General features: G+C 38.5%; 1 protein-coding gene and 1 pseudogene across 2 annotated transcripts; one reads left to right on the top strand and one right to left on the bottom strand.

Annotated features, from left to right (window-relative positions):
* Positions 1-619: 619 nt before the first annotated feature.
* Positions 620-24,418, bottom strand: GCLM (glutamate-cysteine ligase modifier subunit). Its single transcript, XM_079776023.1, has 7 exons — positions 23,900-24,418; positions 19,173-19,238; positions 17,940-18,024; positions 15,532-15,591; positions 12,803-13,005; positions 11,420-11,534; positions 620-5,251 (listed from the first exon to the last, which is right to left on the bottom strand). The coding sequence occupies exons 1-7, from the start codon at positions 24,023-24,025 to the stop codon at positions 5,082-5,084; spliced, it is 825 nt and encodes a 274-aa protein (XP_079632149.1). The 5' UTR covers positions 24,026-24,418; the 3' UTR covers positions 620-5,081.
* On the top strand, positions 13,019-15,160 carry LOC307102456 (ubiquitin-conjugating enzyme E2 C-like; annotated as a pseudogene). Its single transcript has one exon. The product of its transcript is annotated as a ubiquitin-conjugating enzyme E2 C-like (transcript).

Below are 24,418 nucleotides of genomic sequence, written 5' to 3'. Positions count from 1 at the left end.
TTGGTGCTTGGGCAGACACTCCAACTACCGAACCACACCAGCCAGGGCACATTTCCATTTTTTTAACAGTGTCTTTTGAAGAACAGAAGATTCAACTTTTGATGAAATCTAATCAGTTTTCTTTTATGATTACGCTTTTTTGTTATAAAAAAAACCTTTGCAGCCAGTTTTAATTATTTTGCTTTATTTTAATTCTATACATATCAAAATAAGTTGAAATTCTCAACTAAAAATAAAAAAAGCAACTAGAGAAAAAGAAATTATTTCTAGGGAAGGAAATCCAGATTTTCATTAGCAAGAGTATATATACTGTCAGTGGAATATTTAAGTTGCTGAGGGAAAGTATTTGGAAAATTAGAATTCTCTAGTGTCGAATGACCATTAAGATTGAGAACAAAATAAAGACATTTTCAGACAAACAGGGCCCAAAAATTTATTGCCCAAAGACCTTTGCTAATTACTAAGGACACACTTAACCAAGAAAAAAGGGAACATAAATGGAGTAGGATGCAAGAATCAACAGTGAGTAAAGAAACAAGGAAAATAGTGCTCAGTCAAAATAAGTAATGCATATTGTAAAATATGAATCTTCTTAAAATAATGGACCAACACACAAAAATCTTATATAACATTTTATACATTTATTCATTACTGAGGGATACATACTAAGTTTTTGACTTTTCTGGTAGTGAAACTACATAAGAGTATATCCTGATATGTTCAGGGGATTTGAGCAAGTTTCAGTCTCTCTTTTATATAACATGACTTTCCCAACCTTACCTACTCTTATCTCATCAGAAGTCATTCCCTTCTCTTTGGTAAGCACAAGATCTTAAAGTGTTTCCACTAAATTTCTAAAGTTTACATTATAAACTGTCATTCAATAAAAGCACATCTATAAACCGGGCAAAAAGGGCCTCTGGGTAGAATGCCTGCCCATACCTCCTCCTCTGATCCTGTCCTAAAGCTAATTTCTTCAGAAGAGTCTTCTAAAAATAGTACTTCCAAACCCCATTTCCTTCCATGTATCCCCCAATCCCTTTTCACCACAGCTATCATTAATAGATGCAGGTTTTTATTGGTCTGGTTCATGTACAGATCTCTATATTTCAGTGTTTACCTGCCAAATACTTTGCACAGTGTGTTACATATTAAGCATTTTATATAGCTGTTGAATGAATGCATGAATAGCTTTATGGCTTGGATATTTAAAAATTATTCATAATTTATTTTCATATACTCAGTTTGAGTTCAAAATCAGTATGTTTCAAGATGTTTTTAACTGTTAAAACAATTAAAATATACTCACACTTTCAATTCATAAGTAAAATTAAAAACTATTATAAATATTAACTAGGGGCCCAGTGCATGAATTCGTGCACCTTGAAAGGAACTGTGGGCGGCAAGGCTGCAGTGGGCACAGGAGCGGGTCTCGGCCCATCCTCCGCGCCCCTGCCCAGCCCCTCGTGCTGTGGCTCCAGTCCCCAGTCTGCCAGCAGCCCTGCTGTTCCCACGTGCTGATGGTGCATTATATTTTTGCCCTGGCCAAGTGGCTCAGTTGGTTGGAGGGTCGTCCCGTATACCAAAAAGTTGTGGGTTTGATTCCTGGTCAGGGTGTATACAGGAGGCAATCGATAGATGTCTCTCTCTCTGTCTCTCTCTCATCAATGAAAACATATCCTCAAGTGAGGATTAAAAAAAAACAATGCTTTCTATTTTGTCTGTATTTTATAGTACATCACTATAGACACATAACAGTAGAATTATCTGGTAGGGAAAAGTTATGTTACATATTTTTAAAAATAAAACTGACATCCCACTAACATTGTGGGAAAACAACAGGTTTAAGTTCTCATATATTAGGAAGTTAAGTTTAAAAAAACAGGTTCAGCACTGGCTGGTGTTCTCAATGGTTAGAGCATTGTCCCATGCACTGAAGGGTATTGGTACTCCCAGTCAGGGCTCATACCCAGGTTTCAGGTTTGATCCTCAGTAGAAGCATGTGTAGGAGGCAGCCAATTGATGTTTCTCTCTTACATCTATGTTTCTTTCTCTTTCTCCCTTTTCCTTCCTCTCTTTCTAGAATCAATGAAAAAATACCAAACATATCCTTGGGTGAGGATAAAAAAACAAATAAGTTCTCATTAAAACAACTTCAAATTTCTCTAAATGTACAATTGGCAGAAAAATGAACTGTCAGCCAATATACAATAAATATATCAGTCGCTTACATTCCCAAATATTGAAAATGATGGCTGGAAATATTAGAACGGAAATCTTGTCTGAAAAGAGATATAATTAAATGAAACTTAGATCTTTTATCACTGAAAATGGAGATTCTATTTCAGTTACTAATTGGCTCTGGTAGAGAAAAGTCTGAACTATTCATTCAAAATAGAATGACTTTATTTTCCATTTCACACACAGCTGTCTAATCTTTGAGAATGGAAAAATTATTAGCTGTTATTTATGATTCAAGTTCTAGCATGGGTTATCCCTAAGTGAATACTCTACTAGTGTACTGGCACAAGTGGTCTTCAGAATTTACACTCTGTGGACATATTTTATAAGACACCTTGGTCCTTCTGGTGACTACAGTTTCTTGGATGGAAATTCAAGATAGACTTATCACAAAACAAACTCCCAAGTTACAGTATATTGTGCTAAAGTAAGGCTCCAGTGTATTTTGGAAATGTAATAATAAGCTGCAGTGTTGTGTGTGTTTTCATGTTTACTGGAAAAAAAATTAGATGAATTCTTTCTGTCTTGGTCCCTGGATACTCATCTCCCCAGAAAATATATCTGTTATAGACACTATTGATAACTTAGCTTTCAGCTTTAAGCAATTATTTGGTAGTACCACTTCTTTATTTTATGGCTTTTTAAACATTAAGTTCTTAAATATTTGAAAAGTATTCACTATTTTCTGATAGTTCACACACAAAAAAAGATGTGAACATCAGCTAGAAAAATTATAGTCTTAAAAAATCAGTTTTTTTTCTTTAAAAAGTTTATTCAGCCTGGCCGGTGTGGCTCAGTGGTTGAGCATTAACCTATGAGCCAGGAGGTCACAGTTTGATTCACAGTCAGGGCACATGCCGGGTTTTGGGCTCAATCAGTAGGGGGCGCGTGCAAGAGGCAGCCTATCAATGATTCTCTCTCATCATTGATATTTCTCTCTCTCTCTCTCTCCCTCTTTCTTCCTCTCTGAAATCAAAATAGATTTTTAAAAAAAGTTATTCAGTAACTAATTAAAGATAGAGAAATGAAACAAACATTTAAAAATTTCAAACATGATCCCTTTCACAAAATGAATCTATAATCTTCTTTGTCAGGAGCGGGGGAAAGAACACAGAAAGGCTCCTCTCAAGCTTGGATACATTAACAACATCCTTTTCCCATTTCAAAATAACCCTTAAACAAGCCATTATTTGTAAGACGAGGGTTAAAAGAAAACAATAAATGTGATATTATAATTTCCTCTTAAAATATCTTGACCAACTCATTGTATATAGGCTTAAATTAAAACGAGCATTTGTTTAAAGACTTACATTATATGAAACATGTATATTTCCAAATAAAAAAGTTAACTATATACATTTAATAACATTACACACAATTAATATAAAGGCTATATAAGGCTTTAGGAAGCTCAAAGTCTAAATAAGTTTTATCAGGTAAATCAGTCGATTTAACATTATAATTCTGATAATGTTATCTAACCACTAAACCCAAAACCTTATTTATGGTAGGAAAAGAGTCTAGTGTATTTACTTTGAATACGGAACCATAGTTTTTTTCCCTACATTGAAAAAGTTGGGCAAATTAGTTTTATGTATTAGTTTATATATATGTTTATATTTATAAATCAGATATTAAAATGCATGGTTTAAAAGTATTGAGAGAAAAGAGATTTTTAAAGAACTTCCCAAATGTATAGAATTAAGGAGATCTATAGTATATATCATAGGTCAAAGATTATTTATTTGCTGTTTTCTGGCTCTTTAATGAGGAATTATACTAAATGATCTAAAGTCTCTTTTAGCTCTAAAGTTTTGCTTTTAAATAGTTAAGGCTTTTTATACCTCTTTCCTTGCTTTTAGTCCCTCACAGTCAGTTATTAGTGGGGAACAAATATCATATTTAGCAACTTACTCTTAATCCCTGTGCCCCCTCCTCTTTCCAGAGCCCACAGTGCCCAGCACATGGTAATTGCTCAATATTTATTGGATATTCTTGAATGAATAGCAAAATATTAAGGATAAATCAAGAATTAAAAAGAATCTGAAAGTAATAAGTAGCTTTTATAAAACTTCCAAACAATAATTTCAAAGTTTCTAGTCTCATTTTTATTTTTTTCTGTTTGTTTTTTTTTTTAAGTTGAATTTATTGGGGTGATTCTAGTCTCCTTTTTAGATTTACTTTGGTTTGTCTTTGTAAATAACAGCAAGAGAAAATATGGCACAGGAATACAAGGTTAAATCATTATAGGTAAACTACAAGCAAGGTTATTAAGTAAACTTAATAAAAAATTGTTTCTATCCATGTATTGAAAACATGAATTTTATTTACACTACTACTAGATCCCAGCTACTCCAGTTACTCTGAGATATAATAATCTTATCAACAGGAAAAATATCTTCCAGTATTTCAGCAGTTTTAACAATTGTAACCAAATTGCTTAGTTACACTATAGAGTAAGAAGCAATTAATGAGTTTTTTGGAAATAAAAAATATGTATACTAGTATACATTATCCTGATGCCTAGGCCAAAATATATCTAACAACAAACATTCTTGATTTCTATTAGTCATAAAAATAAAGGCAAAATATATTGCAAATATTTTCTTTGTAGATGATTTCAATTAGAAAACAATAGTTTAATGAAAACAATACAGAGGTTCATGTGAGTTTACTGATAGGAGGCAAGAGAAGTATTTAAAACTTGACAGGTAACATGTCAAATATAACTAAAGAATATTTGCCTCAATGACACCACAGTAAATAGATTTTTACATATCTCAATTTTATCTTATAGTCAAAGAAAATACAAGTCAGTAGGTTATGATCCTAAGTCATAGTTAAGGACCCCTTCTTTTAGCTTGTAAGATGTAGCCTTTTGATTTGATAATTCCTCTACTTTTTACAATGACTGAATATCGCAGTAGCCACAGTGGCACCCACTCATGTGCTTGAATTTCAGGGATGCTTTCCCGAAGAGCTTCTTGAAAACTTGCTTCAGAAAGCAGTTCTTAAAACAAAAAAACAACAACAAATAAAAAACCAGAGTTAAATTTGAAAACAAAAGCACTTTACTATGTAGGTAAGCATCTATATATATATAAAAGCCTAAGCGATCTTGAACGATCTGAACGACTGAAAGGACCAGTCGACTAGTTGCTATGACGCACACTGACCACCAGGGGGCAGATGCTCAATGCAGGAGTGATGGTCAGTGCGCTCCCATAGTGGGAGCACCGCTCAGATGACTGACCCTTCCCGATGGCCCACCAGCCTGGTGGCAGCCACTCTCTCCCTCAGTAGTGCTGCAGGTCCAATCTCTGGAGAACGGGCCAGGCACCGATGGACCAAAGCCGCTGGCACAATCCTGACAGTGCCACCGGCCTCCTGGAAGTCAGCCTCGGGCACCGTGGCTGCTTCCCCTCCCTAGACGCTCCACAAAGAAGAAAGGATATAAAAGCAGCCGCCAGGTGGGTCCTTACAACCAGTGCTAACGTCAGCAGGATGGATCCGGATGCTGGGCTGGCAAGGGTGTCCCACTGCCTGCTGGGAGGGCCAATTGCTGATCACATCCCAGCCCCCCCCCCGCCCCCACTAGTTGGGACCCCACCCATGCACGAATTCATGCACCAGGCCTCTAGTTTAAATATAACACAAGACACACCTCAAAATTGAATATAAAATATGCTTATCCTTAATGGGTGCTGTGAAACTGAACCAGGATGTCAGACGGTCCGAGGCAGTTCTTCAGAAAGTATCTATACCTGTAACCCAGCCTATTTAATTCATAACATCTAGTGAATGGAGCCTGAATATTGATACTTTTTTGAAGATCTCCAGGTGATTCTAATATATTGCTAAGGAAAATACAGGAAAGTAGGAAAAAAATGTTACCCATTATCCTATCAACCAGAGACAGACCATTTCCATTGCCATGCATTTTTTCCCCAACGTTTTCCCTATACCTACCTATCTACCTATCTACCTATCTACCTATCTATCTATCTATCTATCTATCTATCTATCTCAATATTTTAAAAACTAGAAATCATACTGTAGTTACAGCCTAATTTACTTATTTTTCCACTTATGTGATAATGAATATTTCCCATATAATTAAATGTCCCATAGAAGCATTATTTTAAATAATTTTCCAATATTACATTATATCGATGTCAAAATTTATATATTTCTTTATTGTTGGCCAAAAATGTAGTTTTTTCTAATATTTTGCTAATAAAAATGCTAAAATGCATGCGTGGCTATGGAATGACAAGCTCCAAGTCCAAGTACACTTTGAAGACTAGATAGATAACACATTGCCAACTGCTTTTCAGAAAGGCCATCCAGCAGCAGCTGACAATGCTAGAGTGCCAATCTTACCCTAGCCTCAGGAGCACCAGCAGTCATTTAAGGTATCTTTGCCAATGGTTATCTTTTAATTTGCATCTCTTTGATGAAATCATTATTTTCTCTTCCACATTCATGTCCAAACCCTCTACTACTGCCCTGATGTACCATTCCTCTCCTTACTTCCTCTTCTCCAGGGATACTGGCCTCATAGCTATATCCTGGAATCCTCTAGCACCATGGTCGGCAAACTGCGGCTTGCAAGCCACATGCAGCTCTTTGGCCCCTTGAGTGTGGCTCTTCCACAAAATACCACGGCCTGGGCAAGTCTATTTTGAAGAAGTGGCGTTAGAAGAAGTTCAAGTTTAAAAAATTTGGCTCTGAAAAGCAATTTCAATCATTGTACTGTTGATATTTGGCTCTGTTGACTAATCAGTTTGCCGACCACTGCTCTAGCACATTCACACCTTGGGGGCTTTTGCATCAGATGCCCCCTCTTTCCTGAACACTATTTTTCCAGATGCCCACATGGTTGACTCCCTTCTTGCGGGTCTCTGATTAATGTTGCATTAGCAAGGAGGCCTCCCTGACCAATAATCCCTAAGCTGAGCACACTTCTCCCTTAGCCAACTTTTCTCTATACCATATATCACCATTTATCATTTACATTATTGTTTGTCTCCTCCCATTAGAAAATCAATTCGGTGAGAGCTGGAATTTGTCTGACTTGGTTGTATATCTCTAGTACTTAGAAACAATGCCTGGAACAGAGTAGGTGTCTGCTGAATCAATCAATCAATATGAAAAGATTCCACTGGGTCAGAAGCAACCATACAGTTAAATATTAAGTATCATTTATACAATAATAGAGGCCTGGTGCATAAAATTCATGCACGGGGGGCGGGTACCCTCAGCCAAGCCTGCACCACTCCAATTGGACACCCCTCTCACAATCTGGGACCACTGGCTCCTAACCACTCACCTGCCTGCCTGCCTGATTGCCCCTAACCCCTCTGCCTGCCTGCCTGATCGCCCCTAACCTCTTGCCTGCTTGCCTGATCACCCCTGTCTCTGCTGCCTGCCTGATCGCCCCTAACCTCTCTGCCTGCCTGCCTGATCTTGTCCCCAACTGCTTCTGCCTGCCTGATCACCCCTAACTGCCCTCCCTTGCTGGCCTGATCTCCAACTTGCCCTCCCCTGCCAGTCTGGTTGCCCCCAACTGCCCTCTCCTGCCGGCCTGATCTCACCCCTAACGGCCCTCCCCTGCCAGCCTGATTGCCCCTAACTGCCTCTGCCTACCTGATCGCCCCTAACTGCCCTGCCCTGCCAGCCCGATCTTGCCTCCAACTGCCCTCCTCTGCCGACCAATTTGGTTCTGATTGGTCAGTTTCTATGCCAGTCAGTGTCAAAAGCTCCACCTCCTAGGCAGCCATTGGCTCCTCACAGTTGACCCAGATTTGGTTCTGGTTGGTTAGTTTCTATGCCAGTCAGTGTCAAAAGCTCTGCCTCCTAGGCAGCCATTGGCTCCTCACAGTTGACCCAGATTTGGTTCTGACTGGTCAGTTTCTGTGCCAGTTAGCATCAAAAGCTCTGCCTCCTAGGCAGCCATTGGCTCCTTATAGTCACCCAGATTTGGTTCTGATTGGTCAGTTTCTATGCCAGTCAGCATCCCTGGGCCTATCAATGGGGCCTGATCAGAAAGGCAGAGCTGATCAGTAGCCCGGTGGAGGCCTAGAGAGAAATGAAGGTGGGGCTGTTGGCCAGGCTGGGAGAGAAAGAGAGGCAAGTTCTGATCAACGGCTGCCACAGAGGCTACGGATAAGACCCTGCCTCTCTCTCTGCAGGCCTCTCTCTAGGCCTGATCCTACAGCCCCCTAGCCAGTCAGTGCTGGGTCGCCACAGCAACCCAGCACTGACTTCTGGTCTGGTCAAACCTTTGGTCGTAACAGTCATTACGACCCTGGCTCTTTATTATATAGATGATTTGGAAGCACTAGAGGACCAGTTTGCCCCAATGAACTGCTGTGATATTTGAATAGCACCAATAGTAAACTCCCAGTAAATGTTATCTACTATTATTCACCAGGCACTTTTCTGAGTATTTTAGATGTATTAACTCATTGAATCCACACATTAACCCTAGGAGATAGGTAATATCCCCCTTTACAAGAGGACACTAAAGCAGACAAGTTAGATAACCTGCCCAAGATCACACAGCTAATAAACAGCTAGTTTCATAAGCAGAAAGCAAATGTCTCATTGGGAAAAGTAACATTAACATGGATTTGTTTATCAGATAGTCTAAAGGAGAAGAGACTATCTTGAGGGAAGAAGGATAAAATTGAGACAATGCTCCAATCAACTGAGCCACTTGGCCAGGGCTTAACTACATATGTTTGATTCAACTACATTAACTCCTTAGAATCAGTAAACATGACAAATATTTTAAGAGAAGAATTGCTTCGTTCATAGATCAAAGTGTTAAAGATTCGTAATGGCATATGCAGGATCAGTCTATATATTCTAATCAAAGGGTTTAGAATTAAAATTAAGAAGACATCCAGTGTGGGGGCAGGCTAGAAGGGGTCAATGGGGGAAAAAAGGGACATATGTAGTACTTTCAACAGTACAGATAAAAAAAATAAGACATCCAATTGTCAAATTATATCAGTAAAACAAAAACATACAAAAAAGGATTACATTTCTCTTCTGAGATACATATGCACTATATTTTGCCATAACAATTATGTATTAGCACATAATCTACATGCCAACATTTAAATAGCATGGAAACAAAATACTAGACACCTTAGTCTTTTCCTATTTCCTTTCCTACTAGAAAAAGGATAGAGTTTTTTCCAAGTGGAGCTAGATCAGGGTACAGGCTCATCTATGAGCTGCTGATAACAACTGCTATTGGTAATAATTACTGTTGAAAGAGTCCCCAACCCAAAGTAAAAATGTAAGTTGATATAATATTACCAACCTATGGAAAGTTAAAATTTTAGTGGTTTATATTATAGAATGAATCAGCAATAGCAATTCTTTGTTAGGTTTTCACTAAAATGACTTTAAAAAAAGTGAATCTGTGCGCTATGCTGTACTGGCTGATTTGAAATGTTTCAGATCAGAGAGACAGTATAGCATAGTAAGGAAAGGCTCTAAATTCAGCCAGGACCTAGGTCAAGTTCAAACTTGACCCTGTGCCAGTGGAGTGACCTTGGCTAGTTTCTTAACCTCCAAGGCTTCCATTCTCATCAATAGAATGCCTAGTTTCAGTTGTTATGAAGATTATAGATACTCTCTCTGAGGCATTTAGCAGGATGCCCAGCATTTGAGGAACAAAACTATTAAAACTCTTTCTCCTTGCCCGGCTCAGTGGTTGAGCATCAATCTGTGAGCCAGAATATCATGATTCAATTCCCGGTCAGGGCACATGCCTGTATTGAGGGCCCCATCCCCAATGTGGGGCATGAGGGAGGCAGCCGATCAATGATTCTCTCTCATCATTGATGTTTCTGTTTCTTTCTCTTTCTCTCTCTCTCTCTCTCTCTCTCTCTCTCTCTCTCTCTCTCTCTCTCCCCGCCCCCCCCACTTCCTCTCTGAAATCAATAAAAATATGGTTAACAAGAAACAAAAGAAAAACTCTTCCTCCGCTTCCTCCAGAATGTGAAAAATGAGAATGAGACAGATGGCTAACAAAAGTAGTATAAAGTCTTAAGAGGTTATCCATAAGCATCCTAAAAATTAACTGAATCAAAACACTAATATAATGCCATCTTTTTAGACATGGAAATAAAAACCCATTGTTTTTTCTCCAGGAATGATAATCTATAAAATGTAATTACCTCCAATTTGGATATTTAAAATTCACAAGACAGTTGTCACTTAAAACTGCACCAAAAAATGCCCTGGCTGGTTTGCTCAACAGTTAGAGCGTTGCCCTCAGACTGAAGGGTTGTGGATTCAATTCCCAGTCAAGGGCATGTACCTCAGTTGCAGGTTCCCCAACCCCAGTAGCAAGAGCCAACCAGTAGATTTTTTATTTTCTCTCTCTCTTCCTCCCTTACTTCCACTCTCTCTAGAAAGCAATGGAAAAAAAATATTCTCGGTGAGGATTAAAAAACAAAAAGAAACCCCAAAACTACACCAAAAATACTATTTCATACAGCCTGTAGATTTACTAAGTAAAATGCCTCCTCCTCTCCCTACAAAACAGTGAAAAAATGAGAATAGAACAGAATAAACAACAGTATCAAGTGTAAAACATTCTCTTCCCAGCTTTCCTAGTTCTCATGTAAAAGTTGACAAAAAAATTATTCTACAGAAGGCAGACAAGCCATTCTCATTAATCAAATAATATTTCTATTAGAACCAAATATATGTCTTAATAAAATACCTATTCAATCACCAATCCTAAAATGCTTGTTTCAAATTAAATTATCTGCCTCTTTTTCCAGATATTTATCCTCTTTAATTAAGTGCCTCTTTGGTACAATCTTTGCTGTACTAGATAAAATTATATATGATACTATTTAGAATAACTTAAAAGATCTTTTCTGTGTAGCTTAATACTTATAAACCTAAACAGGCCAATATTCAGGAAACAATCCCTTCACATTTTTCCCCATTGGTACAAAGACAAAACTAAAGCTCTCTGAAACAAAAATAAAAGGCATATATGGTTTTGAACTAACCATTACCAATAGTTCTAGGCAATAGCATTGTGCACCTATCACTGTACACAATTAGAAATTTAATTTTAACAAGTAGTTTCTTGTAAGATAAAAGCTCGTGACCAAAGTCTATAAATGAAAATTTGTCTTACCTTTTGGGTCATTATGAGTCAATAGCTGTATGTCAAATTGTTTAGCAAATGCAGTCAAATCAGGTGGCATCACACAGCAGGAGGCAAGATTAACTTGGTTACTATTTGGTTTGATCTAGAAGTGAAAAAAAAAAAATCATGATATCTCCACTAAATTAAGTACTACTGAAAGTAGATGATGATACAAGGACTCAGTTTGGAAATTATGAAATATCACATTCTATAGCACTTAAAAGTTTATAAATTACTTTTACATCAATGTATTTATTAATGTATGTTTTCTAACTCTTGTTAGCAGTAACAGGGAAAGGAAAAATAGCTCTAGGTGGGGGGAAGCCAATATAGTACTACAATATTAAAATGTCTCCTGCTAGAACCTGCAATCTAATACATCTGCCTCAGAAACAGACTTGATGGTTCCAACTACAGAGGGAATATTCTTAAAGGTAGAGGATCAAACACAAATGATAAGTACATTTAATGTTAAAGTATAAAATGGTTATTAAGCAGAGACATTTTGAAAAAGAGAAGAATTAGATAATTTCTAATAGCTCCTCTGGTTAATTTATAGATACATTCTGGACCACCCAAGGCTTTCTAGCAGGGCCTTAGTCACATTCCAGCTACCACCAAGTCCAAGGAAGAAGGGGCAACACTTTCTCTAGGGTCTTCTTGTCTGTAAGAAACCGAAAGCTCTGAAAAGGACAAGGCTGGGATGAAGTAAAAGGAATAGAGATACAGAGAGTAAAGGTAAAATACCAGTAAGCAACTTCACTAATAATTTGTAGGTTATTAGATCAGATAATGGAGGGCGGGGGACGGGGGGATTAATTTGTGACTCCATTATCAAGTGTATAAACTAAGCCTCATGTAACTTTAAATAATAGTCAGCAAAATATTTGTTATATATAATAGCCCCTTACTTTTAGGAAATCAGAACCATGGTCTAATAATAGCTAATGAAAATGTAATATTTTTTTCACATAATTAAACGGAAGAAAACTTAATTCATTTGGCTATGAATGCTTCAATACACATTTTCTAGTGTTTTTGTCACTCATTTTAAATGAGACTAATATTAAGTTCAATTAGACATATAGGGTGTCCCAAAAATGTATACACACTTCAATTTCAATTTTGAAACTGAAATGTATTTTAATAAACACTGTGTATACATTTTTTGAGATACCCTATATATTTGAGGGGAAAAAAAATCCAATTCTGTATATAAAATCAGCCTCAAAACTTCCACATTTGGAATAGTTACTCCACAGTGAGTGTCCACTATATGCACGATACTCAACAGAATACAGCAAGGACTGTAAGAGAAACTCCCCCACCCCCACGCCCACCCCCAGTGCTCGTGATCTAGCTGTCCTTTACCTTGGCCCACTGATACAGCTGTTCCAACTGTGTTTTGTCCAGATCAGAGGTACCTATGGCAACAATTTTTTTACTCTGAACTAAGTTTTGTAATTCCTCCCAGTAAGGCTGCAAATGCTCCAAGGAAAGATTAACTCCATCTTCAGTAGGAGGTGAAGCAATGATCACAGAATCCAGCTGTGCAACTCCAAGGACTGAACAGGCTGATGTGAAGGAAAACACAGAGAATAAAGGTTGGTAACATAATAAAACATCCCCCTGAATGCTTCAAACATCCCACTGAATTCTGTCCATATATTCATTAGTCTTTTATATAACAGGTTGCTCCGTTTCACAATTTATCTGTTTCTTAGAATATTTCCATTTTCTAAAAACGTTTAAGTGTACAGCCCTGGCCAGGTGGCTCAGTTGGTTGGAGCATTATCCCGTACCCCAAAAAGTTTTGAGTTCGATTCCGGAACAGGGAATATACCTAGGAGGCAGATTTGATCCCCGTCGGGACTCAAATGGGAGGCAACCGGTTGATGTTTCTATCTCTCTCAAAATCAATAAAAACATATCCTCAGGTGAGAATTAAAAAGGAAAAGTGTAAGTGTTCATTCATCTTCTTGGTCTATGTAGTAGGTAAGTGGATTTCTTTGACCTGTCTCTTCTTGGGGAACCCACAGCTACTTTAGGCTCCTCTCTCTGGGAGAACAAACCTCCTTGTTTCCTAGGTGCCAGGATTTTTTGGTGCCTTCCTTAGCTTCATAACATTTTCTTCTCTAGTTCTACTAGTATCTCACATAGATGATCATGAGAATGCTAACCTAATATTCTGCAACTGGTGGTCATAGCAAAAAATAAATTTGAGACTGAAAAACTGAATGTATGGTCTTAATCTATATTTATAGAGGTAAATACTAGTAATTTCTATAAAAATAATTTGAGTTTATTTTTAATGATTATTGTGCACTCCACAGTTATATTAAAGAACTAATTATTTAACCTTTTGCACTCTGATGTCGAGTGTGACTCGACACGGTTAGCATTAGAATAAAGGAATCGAGAAAAAAGCAAGTGAGTGCAAAGGGTTAAGTATTCAACATACGTAAATACTGGAAGAATGTTTTAAAAGAAAAAAATACTAGCAGCTACAGTCGTGTTCTCAGACTTCCCATGTCTCTGCCAGCGCTGCCCGGATGGCCTCCCAGAACCGCAACCCAGCTGCCACCAGCGTCACTGCAGCTTATAAAGGAGCCGAGCCCAGTGCGGGTCCTGCCCTGCCTGGGCCCAGTGAGCAAGAGCTGATGACCCTCATGATGTCTGGCGACAAAGGAACTTCTGCCTTCTCTGAATGAGACAACCTTTTCTAATGGGTGGGAACAGCTAGCACAGTATAGGAAGACTTGAGGCATAAGCTCTCCCTTGAGTTCCTCAGTGACTACCAGTAAAATGTGCCCACGGTGAAATTCCTCACCCCCACATAGATATCCAGCGTAACATCTGCCTGGACACCCAAAGGACAAGTGGTCTGCTCTACATTCCATCAGGACCATCCTGCTCTCCATCCAAGCCTGCTAGGAGAACCCAACATTGATAGCCCATTGAACACACATGCTGCAGAGCTCTGGAAAACCCCACAGCCTTCAAGAAGTGCCTACAAGAAACCTACACAAAGCAGGTCTCCGGCCAAGAGCCCTGAGCTGGGCTGTCCAGCCTCTCTTCTTTGCTGTCTTTTTACTTTTTCCTTAGATAGTCTGTCCTTGCCTTGATTTCTGTATAGGACCCTATGTCTTTAGCTGTGGTCTTGTATTTGTTTTGTGTCTGTTTTTTAAATTAAGTCTGGTTGAGCCCCTGTGATGAATATATTAAATAAATACATTTGGGGGAGGGGGGAGATACTGAATAACTGTAATAATACCACAATAACCTAAACCAAGTACTGAAAATAGGTAAAAATGCTTTGTTTGTTTGTTGTTGTTTTGATTTCATCTATAGTATTAAAAGGGCAAAGAATATGATTAAGGAGAATTTCTATCTCCAAACACATAGTTAACAGTTGAATGTTACATCTTTTATATTCCTCTTATATATCAAAATATGACCCTCCATAATTTAATATGATTCTACAGAAGCTTTAGAAAATTAGGTTAGCACTTTAAAAGGTAAAATCAGCTGCCCTGGCTGGTATGGCTCAGTTGGTTGGGCATCATCCTGTGCACTGAAAAGTTGCCGATTTGATTCCTGTCAGGGCACATGCCTGGGTTATAAACTGGTTCCCCAGGAGGGGGCGTGCAGGGGCAGCTGATCTATGTTTCACTTTCACATTGATGTTTCTCTCTCCCTCTCCCTTCCCCTCTCTCTAAAATTCAATTTTTTTTAAAAAAAAAATCTTAAAAAAAAAGAGTAAAATTGGAATGAGTTCATTTTCTATTTTATGTGGGTCTGAACATGGCAGGGGTATGGGTGTGGGAGGGGAGTGATTAACCGGGGATCTTATATGCACATATGCATAACCCATCAACACAGACAATAGAGTGGTGAAGGTCTGGGAGGGGTGGGACGGGGTGGAGGGGGTCAATGGGAAAAAACACACAAAGGGGACACACTTTCAACAATAAAGATAAATTTTTAAAAAGATGTAACTAATACATTGACCTACACTAATTTAAAGTCCACTTTAAAGTCCATTGACCTACACTAATTTAAAGTCCACTATAAAGATAAAATGTTAATATTTTGCTTACCCATGTCAACTGCATTTTTAGTTGATGATGAAGAATTTGATCCTACCATGAACAGTTTTGCTGGGTAACAAAGGAAATAAAACTGATTACTACATTTGGGTAACATTGTACTATTAAGTATTAACACTGCTAACAATACTAAGATGACAGATAATCCTGAACGTATTGTTTTTTCTTTTCTAGTAACATTATTTTATAGTTTTCATTTTAAGACATAAAAGTATACTTTCACTGTACTTTTTAAATTGTATGCTAGTTGCCAACAAATATCTGTTTGTCAAAACAAAAAAGCAAATATTAATTACCCATTGGTTAGAAGGTAGGTCAGATAAATAGAAACTTATTACTCAAAATGTACATTTAATGAATTAAACATTAATGGAGCATATTATTTATGCTCTCCAATAAACTATAATATATAGAGAGACTAAAATTGCCTGTAATGAGAAGAAAACAGAAAACAAACAATCCTCCCTGTGACCTCCTGGTTCATAGGTCTCAATGCTCAACCACACCACTGAGCCACTGGATGAGCTCAACTCAACTTTACATGTCTATATTTACTTGATGTAAATTCACTGTTCAAAAGAAATCTAAATTCACTCAAATAGATAAATGGATTAGTAGGAGAGAAGGAAAGAGAAAATCCAAAAGGAGAATGGATAGAAAACTGGCTAATAAAATACCCTATATAAAATGCCTGGGATTCAACATACCAGTATACCACAAATTTTCCTTATACATTTCTTTTATTTCTCCTTTCCTTTTCACTACTAGATAATCTTCCTAAAACACTGCTTTCCTCATGTTCTCTATTTAAAAGCCAGCACAGCTCCTCTGCCAGGTGAGAGTCAGTCTTCACTTTAGTCCAACCTTAGCTCCCATAATCATACTCTATGCAAACCCTCCCCACCACAGTCCCTCGGACCAGGAATGTATGACATTTGAAATGTTCTTTTCTCTCTCAAAGTGACATTTTTAGATGAGTAGAGAGAGGAAAGCTATTCATATGGGGAGAATTTGGGTACTGAAGCTCTCCGGGAACTGAAGACAACTTGTAAGACAGGGGTCCTCAAACTTTTTAAACAGGGGGCCAGTTCACTGTCCCTCAGACCGTTGGAGGGCCGGCCTATAGTTTAAAAAAAACTATGAACAAATTCCTATGCACACTGCACATATCTTATTTTGAAGTAAAAAAACAAAACGGCAAAAACACCCGCATGTGGCCCGCGGGCCGTAGTTTGAGGACGCCTGTTGTAAGAGATCCAAGATGAATCTAAACCATAATGAACTGCAATTAACCACAGGGAAAATGTTGCTTTCACTTCCTTTTCAAGACAAACAGCAATGTGAAACGAATTGAAAGAAATGGGTTTTGGAGTCTGGATGGATTCCTGGTTCAACCACTTACTGGGTTGGCTGTATGACAACTTTCAAGTTATTTAATGTCACCTGTGCAATGAGGATAATAGACCTACCTTATAGAACTGTTTTGAGAATTATAAGAAATACAATAAAAAAGGACAAGCACAATGCCTGGTACAAAGTAAGACTCAACAAATATCATCTCATCTGTCCATCCTCCACCCCAAGAAAAAACAACCACAACACAAACACAAATGGTAATAAATAATAGCTACCTAGCACTTAACTTTATGCCAAACACTGTGGTAAATGCTTTTGTAATTTCATGTAACTTACAAATAAGCCTGTGAAACAGATGCATCCCAATTTTATAGATGAAGAAACAGACCCAGAGAGATTAAATAATTTGTTAACCCAAGATGATATGAGTCAGTAACCTGCACATCCAGAAATTTCAATTTAGTCAAGTTCAAGCTTTTCATTATTGTGTTATGCTGACTATACTGAGTGCAAGAACTGGGCACCTTTTCATTTGTTGAGCTTCACACAGTCTCTGGCAAGTAGTCACTTGATACATTTGTTGAGTGGGTATAATATGTATTTTATTTCTCTCCATGAAACTTGTTGCCCAGACTCCTTTCTATACTCCCAGGCCATCTCAGCCACTGTTTGGCAGTGTCCCACCAGGAAGGGAGGGCTTATGCCTGCTTTGGGTAACCAATGCTCTTAAGACTCCTCTTTATTCTTTCCATTTCCTCCAGCTTAATCGTCCCACTGCTCTGAAGTCCAAAACATAAATTAGTAAGTGACTGTGAAGAACAGTAAGGTAAAGTTATATTGTGACTCCACTGAAGTAGCCAACACTGACCTCCTGTAATTCCCTCTGAGTTAATGTCCCTTTAATTTGACATTAAAATTTCTATGTATCACACTTAGTAACCAAGTCCCTCATTACCAGAAGCAAAGAAAGGCTTGTTGCCATACCCAATAAAAACTATCACTTCTGCTGTATGACATAATGAATTGGAAAGGCTAGACTTTACCAGAAACTTTCATTTCGTCTCTTTCATCGGGACTTATCTTTTCAACTGCATGAGATACAGTACATTCCAAGACATCTGGAAACTCCTAAAATAAATACACGATGTTTACAATAAATATAAAATGTTTTAGATTAGCTATATATTTTCTACTATTCATAAAGCTCTTTAGCAGCAGGGAACCCAAAAGATAACAGGGTTCTTTACCTGAGGTCTGAATGGGCTTCATAATGTTTGGAAAGCCCTGAAATACAGGTAAAACACTGTGTGTGTGAGTTCATTTTCTGGGGAAAAGTGTCTCATTTTGATCAGGTACTCAGATTACAACACATACACAAATAAATGGGGGTGGAGGGCAGGAGGCCTGTAAGGAGTTAGAACCACTAATACCGTAAATAATTTTACTTAGAAAAGAAACCAATGAAAAATACTATTATCCATTCTGGATAATGACATGCTAAAAACTTTCTACATTAATCACAAACATTTTAAACAAAGTAAACAGTGAGGTCTTTCTCACAAGTCTTGAGCATATTATAGTGCCTGGCCAGTAAGTGTTTACTGATCAGGCATAAATAAGGTAAATGGTAATTTTAGAGAAACAGAGACTGATAACAGACATTAATCAATGCATGTCTAGCAGCTATCAAGTCATAAAACTTGCAGTACGCCCAGGGGAACAAGTATATCCAGCATACAACTTCCTCCATTCTTTTAAAGCAGTCTATGTGATTTGTTATATACCTTTGGCTGATATGGATCCCAAAGAGTGGTTTAGAGACAAGTGTTCTGTATATAGTCATATACTGACATTTAATGAAACACAGTTCCTTACTGTTTCAGCAGAAACTGACATTTAAAAAATTATTTCTAGTGACTATATTATTGGGGTGATATTCTAGCAAAGCAATATACCAACCAAAACTACTTAATAATAGTTATTGCTTTATCAGGCCAAATACAAATTGGAACAAAATACATTATGAGAAAACTCTGGTGGGAATTGAGTACAGAGAATCCTAGTATCTTAAATAGTTGAAGAGTTGACTACACAGTCTAGATTTTCTGTTTAAGCTTAAGCTTACTGAGTCAGACTGCCATCTCAGCATATTAGCCACAGGGAGTTTTATGCTAATTGTCTATTTGACTTCCCAATTAAAACTAAGGAAATTAATTTCCTGCTTACTTCACTTCCCTTTTGGACTACATGATTTCTTTGACCCACATTTTACTCACCCTGACCAAATCAGGGCTGATTTGGGAACTCCACTCATTCAAGGTCTTTTGGATACAATCTCGAAGCTGCAAAAGGAATGCATTTTGAAACTGTTAATCAAACTCTATACACTTTTCTGTACTTATATAATAAGAATGTATTGGTTTGATAAGTAGAAAAAGATGTCAATAGGAAATACTATACAAACCAAAATTTTAGTTCTACAAGGTTGTTTGTTCTCTACAACAAAGATAAATTTATATCTATTTTATCCTACTCTTAATTCTCAAATGTTGATGACCTAAAGCAATAATCTAATTATTTTAAAAGTATTTTTGTACCAATAAAATTTTAAGTAAACTGTTAAGACATAAAAACATACATAAAGAAACAAACAAAAAACATCAACAATAACATTTATAATGGAGAAACATGGGTTCAAGCCCAGGCAGCCTGACTAGAACTAATATTAACTACTATGCTATATTCCTCAAAGACAAATACACGATTCTCTAAATGTGGCCAGAGGAACTCCTACATCAGACTCACCTGTGGTGTTTATTAAAAATTCAAATTACTAAGCCTCCTAATAGACCTGCTTAACCACTCCATAAGGGCAGAACTTTTATTTAACAAGCATCCCAAGCAATCGGTATGTCCTCTGAAGTCTGAGAACCACCAGTCATATCTTACAGAAGTCAATGTGCATGTCAGTCCATACGTCATTTCCTAACACTTAGACATTTGTCTACACTGTCCAACCTGTCTTCAATGTTTTCTTATATAAGCAAATAAAATTTTTACACTAACATTATAGTATGTTATAAATTCATTCAAGTGTTTATATTCTTTTATCTCTTATGTCAGTATACTTCAAACTTATTTGATAGTGGTACAGCAAGACATAATTCACCTCGGGAGGACCTACATACATATAATAGAAAATTTGCAAAACAATATTTATGTTCACTGCATGCCAGGTGCACTGTTTTTTTTTTTCTTAATTAGAAAAAAATATGCTGCTCCATAACTCACTAAATTGATTTATGACTACTAATGGGCAACACTAGCAGTTTGAAATCACTGCCTTACAATTAATTATCCAAGGGCGCAGTGCTTTGCAGTCTATAGACAATCAATGAAAAAATAAATGTGTAACTAGCAGCAAGTCCCTGAATTGCAAAAGCACTTTCCTAATAGCAATAACAGAGACTATCTGATCTATGACTGCTTATGATAGAAACTGATATACACACTTTATTGCTTATATCTTAGTGCAGATAATTACAATGAACTGGTTTATCAATTGAAGAGCTCAGTCACCTATGTTAAGATTTACAATCCACAACAATACAATAATCCACATAGATTCAGTTTACAAGGTCTATATCTTTATAGAAAGTATATTTACAATCAAATTTAAGTCCATAGATAAAAATTAGTTGATAATTATTCCAGATAATTGCAAGTCAATATTATTTTTAAAAACTAGTAAAAGCTGAGGCAGCAGGACAGACTGTCATTTAACAATTCTATCAGGAGTGCTTTGGCTCAAATCAGGGGAGAATTTGATGAAATTTTCCTTTGGAAGAATGGCTCATTTGCATACTTAAGGCTTTCCTAGTGAATTCCAATTCAGGAAGGTACATCTATTTTCTGGGTATTCATTCGCTCCCTTCTTGAAACCATTTCTTTCTTTTTTTTTTTTTTAATGTATTTTCTTGATTTTAGAGACAGGAAGGAAGAGGGATGGAGATAGAAACATCGATTAGCTGTCTCCTGCACGCCCCCTACTGGGAACCGAGCCCACAACCCGGGCATTTGCTCTGACTGGAATTGAACGGTCAACTGCTGAGCCAAAATGGCCAGGCATTGAAACCATTTCTTTAATAAATCTTGGATTCTGAAAAATGTCAGAATAAACCATAGAACAGTCCAATGTAATAATAGGAGAAATTCATTGACTATATCACAAACCTAGTGATTTTTAATCTTTTACATGTTATCTGTATCAACTGAACATTAACCTGGTACTGTTTGTTCTTTGCTTTCTTCATTCTTACCTCCCCCCCCGCCCCCCCACACACACCCCTATATAGTATCACTGAAGATAAGTATCATTATAATGTAGTGTATCATTAAATCTGCAGTTGTATAAGAGTTTAAAAAATAGCATATAATTCAACTGGTCAACTACCCTTACAACAAAGAATTGGGCAAAACAGTCCTATAATGGCCCATTTAAAATACAAGATCTGCCCGGCCAGGGTGGTTCATTTGGTTGAGCCTTGTCCTGTGCACTAAGAGGTCACCAGCTTGATTCCTGGTCAGGACACATGCCCGGGTTGCGGACGCAATCCCCAGTAGGGGGTGTGCAGGAGGGGGCTAATGCTTCTCTCTCATTGATATTTATCTTTCTCTCTCTCTCTCAAATCAATAAAAATATATAAATAAAGATCTGATTTCACCCTGGCTGGCATGCTCAGCGGTTAGAGCCCACACTGAAGGGTGGCAGGACACGGACCCCTGTGGGGCACATTCGGAAGGCTACCAATTGATCTCTCTCTCTCTCTCTCTCTCTCTCTCTCTCTCTTTCTCTCTCTCTCTCTCCCCCCCCCCCATTCTCCCTTTCCATTCTCTCTAAAAATCAATGGAAAAAATAACCTCTGGTGAGGATTAACAACAACAAAAAATCTGCTTTCATAAAATTCCAGTGTAACGAAACATCTGGGCAGAGATCACAGAATAAAAACAAAGCAAATCAACACTAGAAGAGAACTTTTAGAAATTTTAAACTCTCTATTCAATGTGTAAATGTTCTGTCATGACTGCTTTATTTAGTTTCTCTATTCAATGAGGTTAAACTGTTTCAAGTAGTATATCCCAATTTGAAGCCCTAGTTATCATGAAGTTCTTTTTTACATAGAAACAAAACATGCATATTTTCCCTACAATATGCTGCCATATCTCAAGTGTTCCTCAAATATTTTCTAGCTTCTTTACTTTTCCCCTCTTATGCTGCACCCAAAATAAAACACACGAACCAGAATTAATCTTTTGAATGATGTTTTTAAAACTGTGGGCTGTGACTCATAACTGCATTAAGAAAGTAAGTTTTAAAAAATAAATTAGGATAGGAAAAAAATCAGAATACACAGTATAGAATAAGGGTATCTTTTCATGAATCCATATATACATACACTATATACTAGTGTGTGTGTGTGTGTGTGTGTGTGTGTGTATATATATATATATATATCTGTATTGCAAGATAAATGCATTTCTTACTGGGTTTGCAGTAAAAGACTTAGAAAGCCACTACTCTAGAGTGTGTTGTAGTGAGATAAGAGAAAATTTCACTTAATATTATCAATATACATGCGAAATGGTATACTGAACCAGCAGCACTGGAGGAAATTAAAGGTCTAGAACTAAATATAGAAACTTTATCTTTGGGAGAAATAGTCCAACTGGAGTGGTTTGAACAAAATAAGACATGCAAACTGAGCTGGAACCTGGACACAATATGGTACAGGATTCTGATTCCTTTTAAAGTTACAACCAGTGCTCTCATCTCTGGACGAACACTCACTCCAAATACCAGACCTGTGCACAGGCCCAGCACATACTTAGATGGATGTCATGTGCTGCTGTATAGTTTATCACCAACATCTTATATTAAAGAGCAGAAACTGCCTAGGAACACAGCTGATGACATCACATTCTGATACAGTTTAGGGCCTTCTTTTCTTTTAATCAATATTTGTTTTATTGGTGTCACATGGGTACCAGACTTATCTGGGTGATCACTTCATAAGTGACTTCATAAATGTCTAATCACTATGTGGTACACCTGGAATTAATATAATATTGTATGTCAATTGTAATAGAAAAATAAACAATTATTTAAAAAATATTTATCTTTCCGATTGAACCAGGAAATAAGGGAGATAAAATGCCTGTATGGTAAGCGTTTTCACATATATTTTCATCCTCACAACAGCCTGCTGAAGAACATACCCAACTTTAAAGCTACAGTCAGAGAGAGTAACTTTCTTAAAGTTATAGAGCTCCTAAATTGAAGTTTTATTTTGTTTGTTTGTTAATAGAATTGTCTGATACCACCAACATGCCTCCGCAATTATTCGTGCAGAGTCAATGATTCACTGTCCGCTCTGAAATGGAACGAGTGTATGATTCCACATTAACCTCTGCCACTTCAAACCAGTGATTAGTCTTTGGGCAGAGAAACTAAGATTACTCTTCGGCAAGAAAAACATATACTTTGTTTCAAAGCCGAATTTGAGTGTTTAGTCATTTGTCTCACAGCAACAGAGAAACTATTGTCCACATCCCACACGAGCTAAGTGGATTACTACTACTTCATCTGAATTCTCCAAAAACGAATCTCTAAACTATTTTTCACCTGAACACGCCGTGGGAAGAGAGCGGGGCCGAGCGACGTGCTGGCCTTCTCTGACCCCTCAGCCGGGAGAGGGATCCGATACCTCTGAGAGTTCGGATATCAGCCATAAGCACGAATGGAGGCATCGCTCGGTGTAAAGTTGCACCTGCCAAGTTTTTAAAGACCCGTTGCCCCCAGCAGCAGCTTTGGGTACCAAGTCGCGGGGACCGCGGCCTCAGCCTCCTCCCGCGGGCAGAGCCCAGGTGCGCACCGCGCCGCCCACCCTCGGAGCCGCCCGGCCCGCCCGCGGCCTGCCCGGGAGCCCCGCGTCTCCGCCCTCACCTCCTCGCTGTGCGTGGACGGGCACTTCTTCCGCAGGCGGCCCCAGTTCAGCAGGTTTCCCGTCTGCAGGTGCAGGGTGCGGGCCCGCGCCAGGAGCGCCCCGGCCGCGCGACTGTCGGTGCCCATGGCAGCGGCCGCCGGAGGGGGCCAGGAGCGCTGCGGCCGCAGGCGGGGAAGGAGGCCGCCCCGCAGGCACAGCGCCCGAGGCCGGAGAGCCGGGCGCGCGGCTGCCTGCCCCGCGCGGCGGGACCTCGGCCTGCGCTCGGGCCCGGGGAGGCCGGCGGCGGCGGCGGCGGAGCGGCGGCCCGGGAAGGACGCGCTGGTGCTGCGGCTCCTGCCGCTGCGGCCGCCGCGGGAGAGTTGACTCCCAACTGAGGAAGCGTTTCCTGGAAGACAATGACTAAGCAGAAATCGCGGCGCGAAAGTGCTTCGTAACCGTTACCCGTCCCGCCGCGGAGCCGGGCGGGGCGGGGCGGGGCGGCCAGCGCGCTGCGGGTCGCCGGCCCGCGAGGCACTGGC

This window comes from Cnephaeus nilssonii (genome assembly GCF_951640355.1).
Source record: "Cnephaeus nilssonii genome assembly, chromosome: 7".
Lineage (NCBI taxonomy): Eukaryota > Metazoa > Chordata > Mammalia > Chiroptera > Vespertilionidae > Cnephaeus > Cnephaeus nilssonii.
The sequence above is the reverse complement of the archived record's forward strand: the minus strand, read 5'-3'. Positions and strand labels throughout refer to the sequence as shown.

Bases quoted from the DNA above. Each gene is read 5' to 3' on its own strand.
- GCLM (XM_079776023.1), bottom strand. From the start codon at position 24,025: ATGGGCACCGACAGTCGCGCGGCCGGGGCGCTCCTGGCGCGGGCCCGC. The intron at 19,239-23,899 runs GTGAGGGCGGAG...TTCCTTTTGCAG, and splicing joins CGTCCACGCACAGCGAGGAG to CTTCGAGATTGTATCCAAAA. The intron at 11,535-12,802 runs GTAAAGGACAGC...TTTCACTTCTAG, and splicing joins AGCTGTATCAGTGGGCCAAG to ATCAAACCAAATAGTAACCA.